Source organism: Mus musculus, chromosome 4 (genome assembly GCF_000001635.26).
Source record: "Mus musculus strain C57BL/6J chromosome 4, GRCm38.p6 C57BL/6J".
NCBI classification, from domain to species: domain Eukaryota; kingdom Metazoa; phylum Chordata; class Mammalia; order Rodentia; family Muridae; genus Mus; species Mus musculus.
In genome coordinates, this window is record NC_000070.6 from 42,610,796 (window position 1) to 42,622,979 (window position 12,184).

Here is a 12,184-nt window from a genome sequence, read left to right on the forward strand (position 1 = left end):
AGAAAATAATAGCCCATTAACTGAAAATGGCAAGAAACATCCCAACATAATAAAGGACTGACTATGAGAATCCTACCTTGTCCGTCAATAAGGAAAGACTGAGCTTTCTTCAGATCAGGAACATACAAGATGCTCACTTCAACCCAACAGTGCAAGCTATAGTGGAGAGAGGGAGGGAGGGAGGGAGGGAGGGAGGGAGGGAGAGAGAGAGAGAGAGAGAGAGAGAGAGAGAGAGAGAGAGAGAGAGAGAGAGAACTATTAGCAATTAATAATTCCAGCACTCAGAGGCAGAGGCAGGTAGATCTCTGTGAGTTCAAGGTCAACCTGGTCTATGAATCCCAGAACAGCCAAGGCTACATGTGACATTGTGTCTCAAAAAAGTAACAACAATAACAACAACAACAAAATTCCAAAAGGAAATAAAGAACACAATTATATTTATAACAGCACCAAACAGAATACTTACAGACAAATTTAATCCAGTAGGTATAAGACTTATACTGTGAAAAATACAAAACATTCTAATTAAAGGAGGCCTAAATGAATAAAAAGCTATCCCTTATTCTTGGATTGAATTCTAATTTTACAAAGACAGTGATAACGATGTAAGTGGTCCTCAGATTCAGTACAATATCTATTAGAATCCCTAGGGAGGGATGGAAAGGGGACAGTTGTGTAATTATATTATAATCCCAAAAGCTAAAAGAAATAATAATAAATAAAACATAAGGGAGGGGCAGAAAGATGGCTCAGCACTTATGGAAGGGTGTTGCTCTTGCAGAGGACCTGAGTTCAGTTCCCTGCACCCTCACCTACCACTTCCACTTACAGCCACACAAAAATACACATTGTTTTAAAAAGCAGAGGAAAGTTTCATGGGCTTGGATCTGTTAATGATCGGTTCAGTGTGATGTCGTGGTAGTAACATCACAGCTAGTAGAGGAAGAGGGGGAGTTGGGTTTCACAAAACTTTTAAATTTTGTGCGCTACTATCAGGAAGCCTATAGACTGAGAGGATGCATTTGTATATCATATGTCTAAAATAAGGCCTATTGTCAGGGATCTATAAAGAACTCCTAGTCATTAGCTAGATTATTACTTGCCGAAAGGAGAGGAGATGTGTGGGGCCTGAAGGGCAGGGAGGAAGCAATCATGCTTTGGGGACAGTGGCTGGAAGGACCAGGGAGAGATGAGGAGCTGAACAGCTAGGAGCTGACCGCATGCTCACACTAATGCCATCTGATCCAACTCACAGGAAAAGGAGGGGGAGCGAGGGAAGCGAAAGTCTCAGACTGCATAAATAGGCAGCAAGCCAGTCGCAGCCCACACACACAGACCCCAACTTGCAGCTGTCCATCTCACCTACAGCTCTGGTCTCATCCTCAACTCAACCACAATCATGGCTCAGATGATGACTCTGAGCCTCCTTAGCCTGGTCCTGGCTCTCTGCATCCCCTGGACCCAAGGTACCAAGGAGGGAGAGGCTTTGGCTGGGGAAGGGGGCCATAGAGACACCTTATAAGCCGCAGCTGGGTCTGTGCACCTACCTTGCAGGCAGTGATGGAGGGGGACAGGACTGCTGCCTTAAGTACAGCCAGAAGAAAATTCCCTACAGTATTGTCCGAGGCTATAGGAAGCAAGAACCAAGTTTAGGCTGTCCCATCCCGGCAATCCTGTGAGTGCGCTGATCGGGTGGGTACAGGCTGGTGGTTGGGTTGGGGAGGTGTGATGGGCCAGACTAAGAAAGCTTGCTGCCCTCCAACCCTCAGGTTCTTACCCCGGAAGCACTCTAAGCCTGAGCTATGTGCAAACCCTGAGGAAGGCTGGGTGCAGAACCTGATGCGCCGCCTGGACCAGCCTCCAGCCCCAGGGAAACAAAGCCCCGGCTGCAGGAAGAACCGGGGAACCTCTAAGTCTGGAAAGAAAGGAAAGGGCTCCAAGGGCTGCAAGAGGTGAGGCTGCTGAAGGGATGGAAGGGGAACAAAGAGGAGCCTCCCTCCACCTGCCTCTCACACTTCTTTTCTGCCCTGCCAGAACTGAACAGACACAGCCCTCAAGAGGATAGCCCAGTAGCCCGCCTGGAGCCCAGGAGATCCCCCACGAACTTCAAGCTGGGTGGTTCACGGTCCAACTCACAGGCAAAGAGGGAGCTAGAAAACAGACTCAGGAGCCCAAAGCAGCCACCTCATGCTGGCCTCCGTCCACACCCTTGCCCTGCTTCAACCATTACATCTGCACGGCCATCCCTTTCTTACCTGGCGGAGCTGCCTTCCCTGGGGTAGACCTAGAGAGTCAGAAGAAAGAGTGTCTCCCAGGGAATGAGGAAGGAGACAGCAGGACTGTCCCCTCTAGGAGGTCACTCAGGTCCCAAGACCTGAACCTGCTCTCCATGGCGCCCTCCCCTTGTCCTTGCACCTATGATTTATACCTAACTGAATAAAAAAGTGATCCAGCCTCAGCCCGAATTCCTCAGTTCCTGGTTGTATGTGTGTGTGTGTGTGCGTGTGTGTGTGTGTGTGTGTGTGTGTTTATGAGTGTATGTGTGCATGTGTGTATGTGCATGTTTGTGTCTGTGTCTGTGTTTATGAGTGTATGTGTGCATGTGTGTATGTGCATGTTTGTGTCTGTGTGTGTGTGTTTATGAGTGTATGTGTGCATGTGTGCATGTTTGTGTCTGTGTCTGTGTTTATGAGTGTAGGTGTGCATGTGTGTATGTGCATGTTTGTGTATGTGTGCGTGTGTATATGTGTATGTATGCGTGTTTGTGTGCATGTGTGTATGTGTTTATGTTTGTGTGCATGTGTGTGTATACGTGTGTGCATGTGTGTGTGTGTGTGTGTGTGTGTGTGCACTCGTGTGTGTTCATTTGTGTGTATGTGTATTGTGTGCATGTGGATTCTATATTCACACTTGTGGGGGACATGACAAGGCCAGAGGAGGACATCAGGTGTCTTCCCCTATAGCTCCACTTCCCTCCTTTGAAACACAGCTGGATAAGCCAGGTAACCTGCTAGGGTCCACCCATTGCCACTGTGCAATCCTAGGGTTACAGGAACATGCAGCCAGGCTTGGCTTTTACATGGGTGTTTGGGGGTTCAAACCCGGGTTCTTGTGATTTCACAGCAAGTGCTCGCATCCCTAATCATCCCCTCAACCCTCTCTTCTAGTTTCTTGAAGCCAAGGACCAAGTCTCTCAGGACAGGTCTTTGAAAGTTCAAGATTCACACATAAATCCATCTTTCCTTCAAGAGGGCTCCAGCCAAGCTCCCCTCTACCTCTTCTTAGAGAGGAGACCCGCCTATCCCCAGGCAGGAGTAAAGAAAACCACTGAGGAACCATGTCTATGTGGGAAAGCAGGGGACAGATCCTGGAGGATGGACGAGAAAGGCAGGGACCTAGGGAATCAGCAGTGGCTGTAGCAGTTTGCACAGAGCCCAAGCTGGCCGCAGCATTTACCACTTACAAAATCACCAAGGCATCTGCACGTGCCCCTCCCTCCTCCTGGGCTGGTGAAGACAAGTGACCCTAGTCTTTGGTCAATCGGGGGTGGTCTTAACCTACACATTGAGATGTGCACAGCACATTAGAAGATGCTGTACATTATAAAGTGTCTCTTTAATTACTGTGGTTCCTCCTCCAAGCCGCTATACCAGAATGCTAGCAAAAAAACCTTGCCATCAGATTCTCACTCATAAGGGAATCCCTCTCTCAAAGGCTGTGCAGAGTTCCGAGAACACTGGACCCCAGGTGAGACCTTCTACCTGCCCATGTTGACCCCCACAGCCATGCTATCTTGGGATGCAGCCAAAAAAAAAAAAAACTCTGACCCCTGGGATCCCCACAGGTTGTGTCTCTTCAGATGCAAGCCAAATTTGAGATGTGGGAATTCTGACACTAGAGCCACTGAACTTTGACCTGAGTGCCTCCCCACACCCTTGGAGCCATCTGCCTGTCACTTCCCTCGATGCCAGGCATTAGAGGCCAGTGTCCACAGCTGGATCTGCAGGACAGTCACCTCCACAGACTGGAGAAGCCCCTCCCTCCATCTCCTGGCCCTCCAGGTCACTCTCCCTCTTCCCCATTGTTACTTTAGAGTCAGACATTTACAAAAGGCAAGGGGGTCTTTCATATCTAGAACCCTTTATTCCCAGCCCTGCCCAAACTCAAGTCTGCTCTAAAATGAGAGGAAAATCAGGCAGAAGCAACGCCTAGCCAGGCCTGCTGGTCCAGGACTGAGTTCCAGCTACTTGGGAGACTGAGACAGGAGGATGACAGAGTAACAGCCTGCCTGGCTGCAAGAGAAGTTCAGGGTTAGCCTAAGAAACACTGCCCAACTTTTAAAAAAAAATTATTTTAGGTAAAAAATGTGGCTGAGGATAAAGCTGAGTTGTAGAATGTGTGTTTAGAATGTGAGAGGCCCCAGACTTAATAACCAGTAGCAAAGGAGAAAAGTTCACTAAACGTCTCACTGTGGCTATGTGACTGGCGCTGGCCTCAAGCCCTGCTCTCAGTTAACATGCAATCCTTTTCTCTTTTTCTTTTTTTCTTCAGTGAATGAGGGACCACTTGTCCATTTCTTTAACAATTTTATCCGGTTCTTCCTTATACTCATAAAATATTTCTTCAATCACACAAACATATTCATGGCTTTAAAAAGAATGTTTAATGGTTTTTTCTTTCTTGCAAGAAAGTGCCAGAATCTTGTTCTAAGCAGCAGCATCCCCCACCCTGACCTTTAACCCCTAAGATATTTCTTCTGAGCTCTGCTGCAGATGTGCAAATCCCTGTAACTACTGAGCGTGCTGAGTGCCATCAATAGACCTCTTGCTATAAAAAGTGAGGATTTAGCTCTCTCACCACTTCCCCTGCTACGCCACCTTCTGCTTGCAATGCCCACAGTCCCTGTATCACACCATGCTCCATTTATATTACCAGAATTGTGCAGACGTCCGTTCACTGAGGAACACAGAGTGATGTGCGCACACTTCTTACCCCTCCTCTGTCGCTCAGTTTTCCCCTTTTCTTGACTTCTCTTTAAGCTCTTTTGGGGATTGAACTAGGACCTCAGACATGCTCGCCAAGGGCTCTAGTGAAATACTTTCATGCCCCACTTCTGGCTTTTTGTTTTTCTTTTACTTAAGATTTAAATTTGGAGGCTGGAGAGATGGCTTAGAGGTTAAGAGGACTGACTGTTCTTCCAGAGGTCCTGAGTTCAATTCCCAACAACCACATGGTGGCTCACAACAATCTGTTATGGGATCTGATGCCCTCTTATGGTGTGTCTGAAGACAGCTGCAGTGTGTGTACTCATTTTTAAAAGATTTAAATTTGTTTTCAATTTAATGTGTGTATTTGTGTACACGCATACAGAGGCCAAAAGAGGACACTAGATCCCCTGAGCTGAAATTACAGGCAGTTGTGAGCTTCTTCCAGTCCTCTTCTGGCCTCCATGGGTGGCACATGTGGGGCATAAATCACACAGTCACAGACACACACACACACACACACACACACACACACACACGCGCGCGCGCATTAAAAAATAAATCTTCACTAGGCAGTAGTGGCACACACCTTTAATACCAGCACTAAGGAGGCAGAGGCAGGCAGATTTCTGAGTTCGAGGCCAGACTGGTCTACAAAGTGAGTTCCAGGACAGCCAGGGCTATAAAGAGAAGTCCTGTCTCGAAAAACCAAAAAGAAAAAAAAAAAGTAAATGTTACAGAATATTTGAACCTGTTTCTAGTTGTGGTGTGGCTCAGCCCTTAGCATATACCTTTCATCCCTCTGGCTGGAATACAGACACACTCTTAGTACACACCTTTAGTCCCAAACAATGAAGGTAATGTTAGTTTGTAGAAGGAAGCATCCATGTTTGAAAGTGTTGTCTAATTGAGTGGCAGACAAAGTGATGAATCAGAGAAAGATCTGACAGAACAGGATACACCCAACTCTCAGGAGAAGAGAGAGGAAAGGGAAGCTACTTAAGGGAGAGACAGACAGTACAGAAAGAGCATATTCGTGGAGACCATGCAGTAGAGGAGAGAGAGAGAGAGAGAGAGAGAGAGAGAGAGAGAGAGAGAGAGAGAGAGAGAACAGCACTGTTGTGTCCGGCCAGCGCGGCTCACATGTCTGAGTTCTAGTCTGGAAAGGCATCTTGGAAACCTGGAAGAGAAGAGGGAGCTAGGCGGACGAGAGAAAGATGTAGCTAAGACAAAATTCTGATCAAAGCTCAATTTTACTATTTCCAACACTCAGATATGAAGGAGGGGAAGGGGCCCGATTCCTGCCAAATCATCTTGGAGTAAGGTTGCAGGTGGGCTAGGGAACAGCTAGGAGGCAGGCAGTGGGAGTGGCAGGATGATAGGGCAGCAAGCTCCGCCCCGATGCTCTCAAACTCTGAAACCTAAGCAAACAGGTTTCAGGCTGGGGAGGGGAGGTTACACAGCACAGAGAGGGGTGAAGAGGCAGTTTTACTGGGATGGTTGTACAGAGAGAGGGTGTAGAGAGAGAACAGGCTAGACACAGGTAAAGATAGAAATGAACCAGAGATGAGAAAGAGCGGGAAGACTGCTAGAGTTAGTTTGGGGCCAAGCGGAGCAATTCAAGAGAGGCTGAGAGAGAAGCCAGATTGAGTCAGCCAGCTTGGAGAGGAGTTTGAGCCAGAACAGCTGAGTTGAACCAGCCAGTTAGAGTTCAGAAAGAACTAGGAAAGGGTGAGCTTACTCGGCAGTAAGTCTCAGAGGCTGAAAACCATTTAGGTCTAGATTAGATTGAACAGAGGCTAGACACTTCCAGGGCTAAGGCTAGGCTAGCAGATGGAGGCAGTAAGCCTCAGAGAGGACAGTTATTATCCAAGAGAATAAAAGTTATTTTTACAGGTAACACTAAACGGCTGGTTAGAAAAGGAAACACTTCAGCAAAGGCCCATTCACCAACCATGAACGGAAATTATAAGTCTGAAGAATTCTTCATGGCTTCTTCCTCTACCCAACCACAGTATGTACTTCACTGAGCACTGTGCTAACGGACAACAGAAACTGTAAAAGGGAAAACAATTGCTAAATTTTGCTCTAAACTTTACAGAATTGCCCTCTAAACATGAGAACATTGCAATCTCTGTAATCTTGTGTTTTCTTTTTAGCTCTGAAGTATTAAACTACCTTATTTGTTGGTTTATTTTTACAGTGTGTGTGTGTGTGTGTGTGTGTGTGCATGTGCACACACATGCACTTGAATATGGATACCATGACATGGATGTGAAGGACAGAAAGTTCTCTCTGCTACACAGGTTGCTGGTGTCAAACCCAGGTCACCAAGGTTGACAGAAAAACCCTTTCCCTAATGGTCCGTCCTGCAGGTCCATTTGTTGCTGTTAATTTTAGCCGAGGTTTGCCTATGCAGCACAGACCGAGCTTAAACTCGGCACGAAGTCTAAGCTGGCCGTCAGCTCCCTACCACCCCACTGTTACAGTCTTCTGAGTGTTAGGGTTATAGGCATGAGTCACCATACTTAGCTTAAGAAGACATCTAATGCTTTTTGTATTTTTAAAATTAATTTGGGTGAGTGCCTCTGTGTGTGTGTGTGTGTGTGTGTGTGTGTGTGTGTGTGTGTGTGTGTGTGTACACAACAGGTGTATGAGCCTCAGTGAGGGAAGAAACGGGACGTCAAATGTCCATTTTTGGTTTTGTTTTTAACCAATCTCCACCTATTTCTTTGAGGTAAGGTTTCTCCCTGTACCTGGTGCGCATGTTTTCTTGGCCAGGCTGGAAGCCACCCCCAACAATTTCCTGCCTCCCTCTCCCTTAGAGCTGGGGTCGCAGATACACATCAGCTTTGTTACATGGATACTAGGATCTAGTGGCAAACTGGAACACCCCAGAACTCTGTTGATACTGTTAATTTTTGCTTTAGATATATTGGTTGTGATAATAGTGCAATAACATAAATCAATTCAATACTAAGAGACTAAGCAGACATACCTCATTTGAACCTCCATATGGTTCAAAATCATACAGAGCGATCGGTTTCTATCTTGACGTCACGGGCGAGAGGAGGGACGCGCCACTGGCTCCGCCACTAGGGGGCAGCAGCATCGCCGCGGTCCTATGTCAACTACAGAACAGCCCTGGCTTGCGTGCTTCATCTTTGTGAAACTGATTTGTTTTTATTAATTGTGTATCGTGTTAGAAAAGATATTTATCATTTATTTGTCCCCATTTAAGAATAGAACAAATTTCTTTTCCGCTCGTCAGTTTCAAGCCTTTCATCAGGCACAGAACAGCATTTCGTCTCTCGAGAAGCCTCTAGGGAATAAAGAAACTTTTGCTTAGAGTGGGTTCGGTTGCTAAGTAATTTAGGACGCTAGAAGTGATGTGAACTTCCTTCAGCCTTTAAGTCAAATATTAGTTAAAATTTGGTGCCATGGATTCGGGAACATCAGGGTGTTTGGGTGGGTACCATGGAGGCAAACTCCTTCTATTGATCGCCACCCTCTTGCCTAGTTGAATACCCGTAGACTCAAAGGCCTGGATGGGGGATCTGGCCACGCATGCGAGCCCCACCCCCTGCTTCACCCTCATCCAGTCCTTGGCGTTCAGTGAGCCCTTAGCGAGGAGCTGGGAGGCGACAGATGACTTTGGAGACTTGGCGACTCCAGATGCTAACGCCTGCGCAGCCTCAGAGCTAATCCGCCTGGACCCAGAAGTCTAAAGCCATCCTCTCCAGGCTCGGCGCGCCCCCTGCAGGCCGGAGAGTAGAGACGTTGTTTACATCAGCCAACTTAAACCACCCCGAGACCTAATAGCACACAGTGTCACAACTCCAGCACACGCACTCATTCAAACATCCAGCCTGGGTCCTCTCCCGTTCACTCCCTTGCCTCCCTAGTTCCACGACAAACTTTATTGACTTTCCAGACTCAAGTATGAGTGGAGAGTTCCTTATCCCAAATGCAAAGGGCCCCTCTTCCAATTCTCCCTGTTCTGGTACAAGGATTTGGTCAGACAATGCAGGTTCCTTGGTGAGTAGGAAGCCAAGCTGAGCTAAACCCCGCTGAGGAATCCTAACCTGGGACAACTTTCCCAGGACTCATCCTGAACCAGGATGCAGAGGCAACTTGGCTTAGCCGAGTCTGAACTGAGTGAGGTGGTAGTCCACAGGCTCCACGAAGAGAATCAGAAACATTTCAAACCTACCTGATCTGCGGACCTCCACCCTCACCCCCCACCCTGCCCCACCCACGCCCTTACTCTAAGTGAAATCTAAACCAATGGCTGGGTGTGGATGACTGAAAGCAGCTAATATATTAGAAGAAGAATCTTTAGATCGATTTGCATAAGATCATGGGGGGGGGCACCAATACTGTCTTCACACTGGGGAGACTGAGAACCAGCTGGCTGCTCAGTCGATCAGGTTGGGTGCTTCTGCAACCTCTGGCTGGCAATGAGGGGCTGGGGAATTCCTAGAGAGCCGCCATACTGGAGGACGACTGAAGAAGCTGAGTTAATTGGCCACAGGGAAATATGGCAGCAATAAGACAGATAACTCAGCAGTGTGTCACATAGGCAAGTGGTCCTCTTCAGATCTGGCCCACCAACAGAAGACACCATCCTGCCCACAGTTAGAGTGGGTCTTTTCCATTCAATAGGTCTGACCAAGAAAACCTCTCATAGGTATACACAGAGGGTTATCTCAAAGTAGATTCCACATCCAGTCAATATGAACTGTCACAGTGCCTGTGTCCTTTCCCTCTCTTCTCACCCCTACTCGCCCCCTCCTTCCCTGATTCCTCTTCATCTCTCCAATTGTATGTGGGCATTTGCACATGTGTATGTGGGTGCATGTCACTTGTATATGTGTGTGTGGAAGCCAGAAGCCAATTTTGTGTGTGTGTGTGTGTGTGTGTGTGTGTGTGTGTGTGTGTAAATGAGACAGAGAGACGGAGAGACAGAGTGTGTAAGGACTCAGGGAAGCTAGAAGAGGCTGTCAGGTACCCCAGATCTGGAGTTACAGACAGTTGTGATCCAACTAATGTGAGTGCTGAGAACTGAACTCCAGTCCTCTATATCAGCAGCAAACATTCATAACCATTAAGCTACCATCTTATTTTCTAAAACAGGATCTCCCACTAACCCTGCAATTTACTGACTAGGCTAGGCTGGCTAGCTAGCAAGTGCAAGAGGATTCACCTGTCTCTGCCTTCCCAGTGCTGGGCCTCCAGCACCGTACCTGGCTTTTGCGTGGGGGCTGGGTATGCAAACATATGTCTTGGGCAGGTACAGCAAGCACTTTCCCAGCTGAATCATCTCACCAGCTTCCCCCACCCCTGGTCTTTTAATGCTGGCAAGGCTCAAGACTTGGAACTTAGGACCTCTTCTACCTACGCTCCCTCTCTTAGTGATCTCATTGTCTTCAGGCCTTAAATACCACCCGTACGCTTCCAAATATGTATCTTCAGATAGCATCTTTCCCCTGAACTCCAGACATGCCAGCTACCTACTTAACATTCCCATTTATGTATCCAGGGTGCAGCTTCAATGCAACCAATCAGAACTGAACTCCTGGTCCACCACAAACCCACTTTTTTCCAGCCCTCCACATCTCAATAACTGTCCCATCCACTGACTTCTTCTTGCCTCTGCTTTCTCTCACATCCTCTGCTGAGCCCCGGTCCACTGGCTCTACAATCTTTCCAGATCTGAACACGTCTCAGTAGCTCCCAACACTGCCTGTGTCCCCTGAATTACTGCAGTAGCCTTCAGCCACAACTCCTTGCTCCACACTCCTTTGGTTTAGTCTACATTTAACAGCTATATGGAATCTTTTAAACATTAAGTCAGATATGTCAGGGTTCTGCTCGTCCGGCTAAGGGCTCAAGTCACTCAGTGAAGTAGACACCTACAGTGGCTGACAGACGTGCACTGTCATTTCTTATTGTCTGTGTCCTATGCTCTGCTCTTTTGGACTCTAGGCTGCTCCTCACATTCTTGCTTCTTGGCCTTCGAATCTGTTGTTTTCTAACAAGAATGTTTCTCCCAGGTTTCTGTGTGGCTCTTTCTTTCTTTCTCTCTCTCTCTCTCTCTCTCTCTCTCTCTCTCTCTCTCTCTCTTTCCTTCTTTTTCTCTTCCTTTCTTTGTGTCAACTCTCTGTTTTTATATCATTAAAGACTCCTCTGACTGCCTGATTTAAAATAACACCCACCCTGCACGCCTACCACTTTTGCCTTTGAGGGGATGGGGAGTGAGGTCTCACCATGCAGCCCTGGCTGCCCAGGAACTAGGTACCCTTGGCTCTTCCTACTGGGATTAAAGTGCTGGGATTAAAAGCATGTGTCACCACATCTAGCCTCTCGCCTTCTTTTTAAAAATAATTTAAAGTTTTATTTGAATGTCTGCATATGTGTATGTGCATGCATGTGAAGTTACCTAGGGAAGCCAGAAGAGGGAGTCAGAGCCCCCGGAGCTGGAGTTATAGGCAGTTGTAAGCCACCTGATGCGTGTATTGGGCCCAGACTTCTGGTCCTCTGGGAGAACAGCAAGTGCTCTTAACTGCTGGGCCATCCCTCCTGTTACCCACTCTTGACTTCTCTATTTTTCTTTGTGGCAGTTGTTGCCATCTGACTGTAGATTTTGTTGTTTGCTTATTGTCTGTCTCCTTCGCTGAAATAGAAACTCTGCAACAACAGGAAGGTTTCTGCTTTGTTAGCTACTGTCCCCCAGTGTTGGGGACAGCTGGGCACAGAGGAGGACTCAGTCCATACTATGTGAGTGTGCTGCAGATGTGACACGGATGCCCTCCCTGTACACTGTTTCCTCATTACTGCACTCTTTCCTGCTGACTCTTGGGATCATTCCCAACAGGCACTCAAGGCAGAGGGTAACAAAATAACTGAAAGTCTCATGAGTCTGCACTGCACTGTTGTGTGACGAGGACCTTGGCAAGAGGCAAAGGCAAACTCAAAAAGGCTTAGTAAGAAGGGACGTATGGCTGCACCTTTTACAGAGGTGAGGGCAGCCAGCCACTGCGCATAAACAAGCATAGCTTCAAACTCTGGGCTTTCTCTGCTAGACAAAGTAGACACTAAATGTGCTGCATGAAAATTCTGCGCATTGAAAGGACTCCACGTCTTCATCATCCCGAATGCCACTCCTGCAGCTGGAGGCAGCCAGTTCCTTCTGGTGC

General features: G+C 47.5%; 1 protein-coding gene and 1 pseudogene across 3 annotated transcripts in view; one reads left to right on the top strand and one right to left on the bottom strand.

Annotated features, from left to right (window-relative positions):
* Positions 1-12,184, bottom strand: part of Ccl19-ps2 (chemokine (C-C motif) ligand 19, pseudogene 2) — an 82,982-nt pseudogene that overhangs the window by 42,709 nt on the left and 28,089 nt on the right. The window contains exons 1-2 of one of the 2 annotated variants that reach the window (NR_169016.1): positions 7,984-8,055; positions 77-156 (exon numbers count right to left, since the gene is read on the bottom strand). The product of NR_169016.1 is annotated as a chemokine (C-C motif) ligand 19, pseudogene 2, transcript variant 2 (transcript). Of the gene's footprint in view, positions 1-76; positions 157-7,983; positions 8,056-12,184 lie in introns of those variants that run through there. The other variant, NR_169015.1, reaches the window with a different exon arrangement.
* Positions 1,328-2,458, top strand: Gm10591 (predicted gene 10591). Its single transcript, NM_001193668.1, has 4 exons — positions 1,328-1,466; positions 1,555-1,675; positions 1,770-1,952; positions 2,035-2,458. Exons 1-4 carry the CDS (start codon positions 1,400-1,402, stop codon positions 2,063-2,065), a joined length of 402 nt encoding a protein of 133 aa, NP_001180597.1. The 5' UTR covers positions 1,328-1,399; the 3' UTR covers positions 2,066-2,458.

Coding starts and splice junctions, on each gene's coding strand:
- Gm10591 (NM_001193668.1), top strand. CDS start 1,400: ATGGCTCAGATGATGACTCTGAGCCTCCTTAGCCTGGTCCTGGCTCTC. Junction 1,676..1,769: donor TGTCCCATCCCGGCAATCCT/GTGAGTGCGCTG, acceptor TCCAACCCTCAG/GTTCTTACCCCGGAAGCACT. Junction 1,953..2,034: donor GGCTCCAAGGGCTGCAAGAG/GTGAGGCTGCTG, acceptor CTGCCCTGCCAG/AACTGAACAGACACAGCCCT.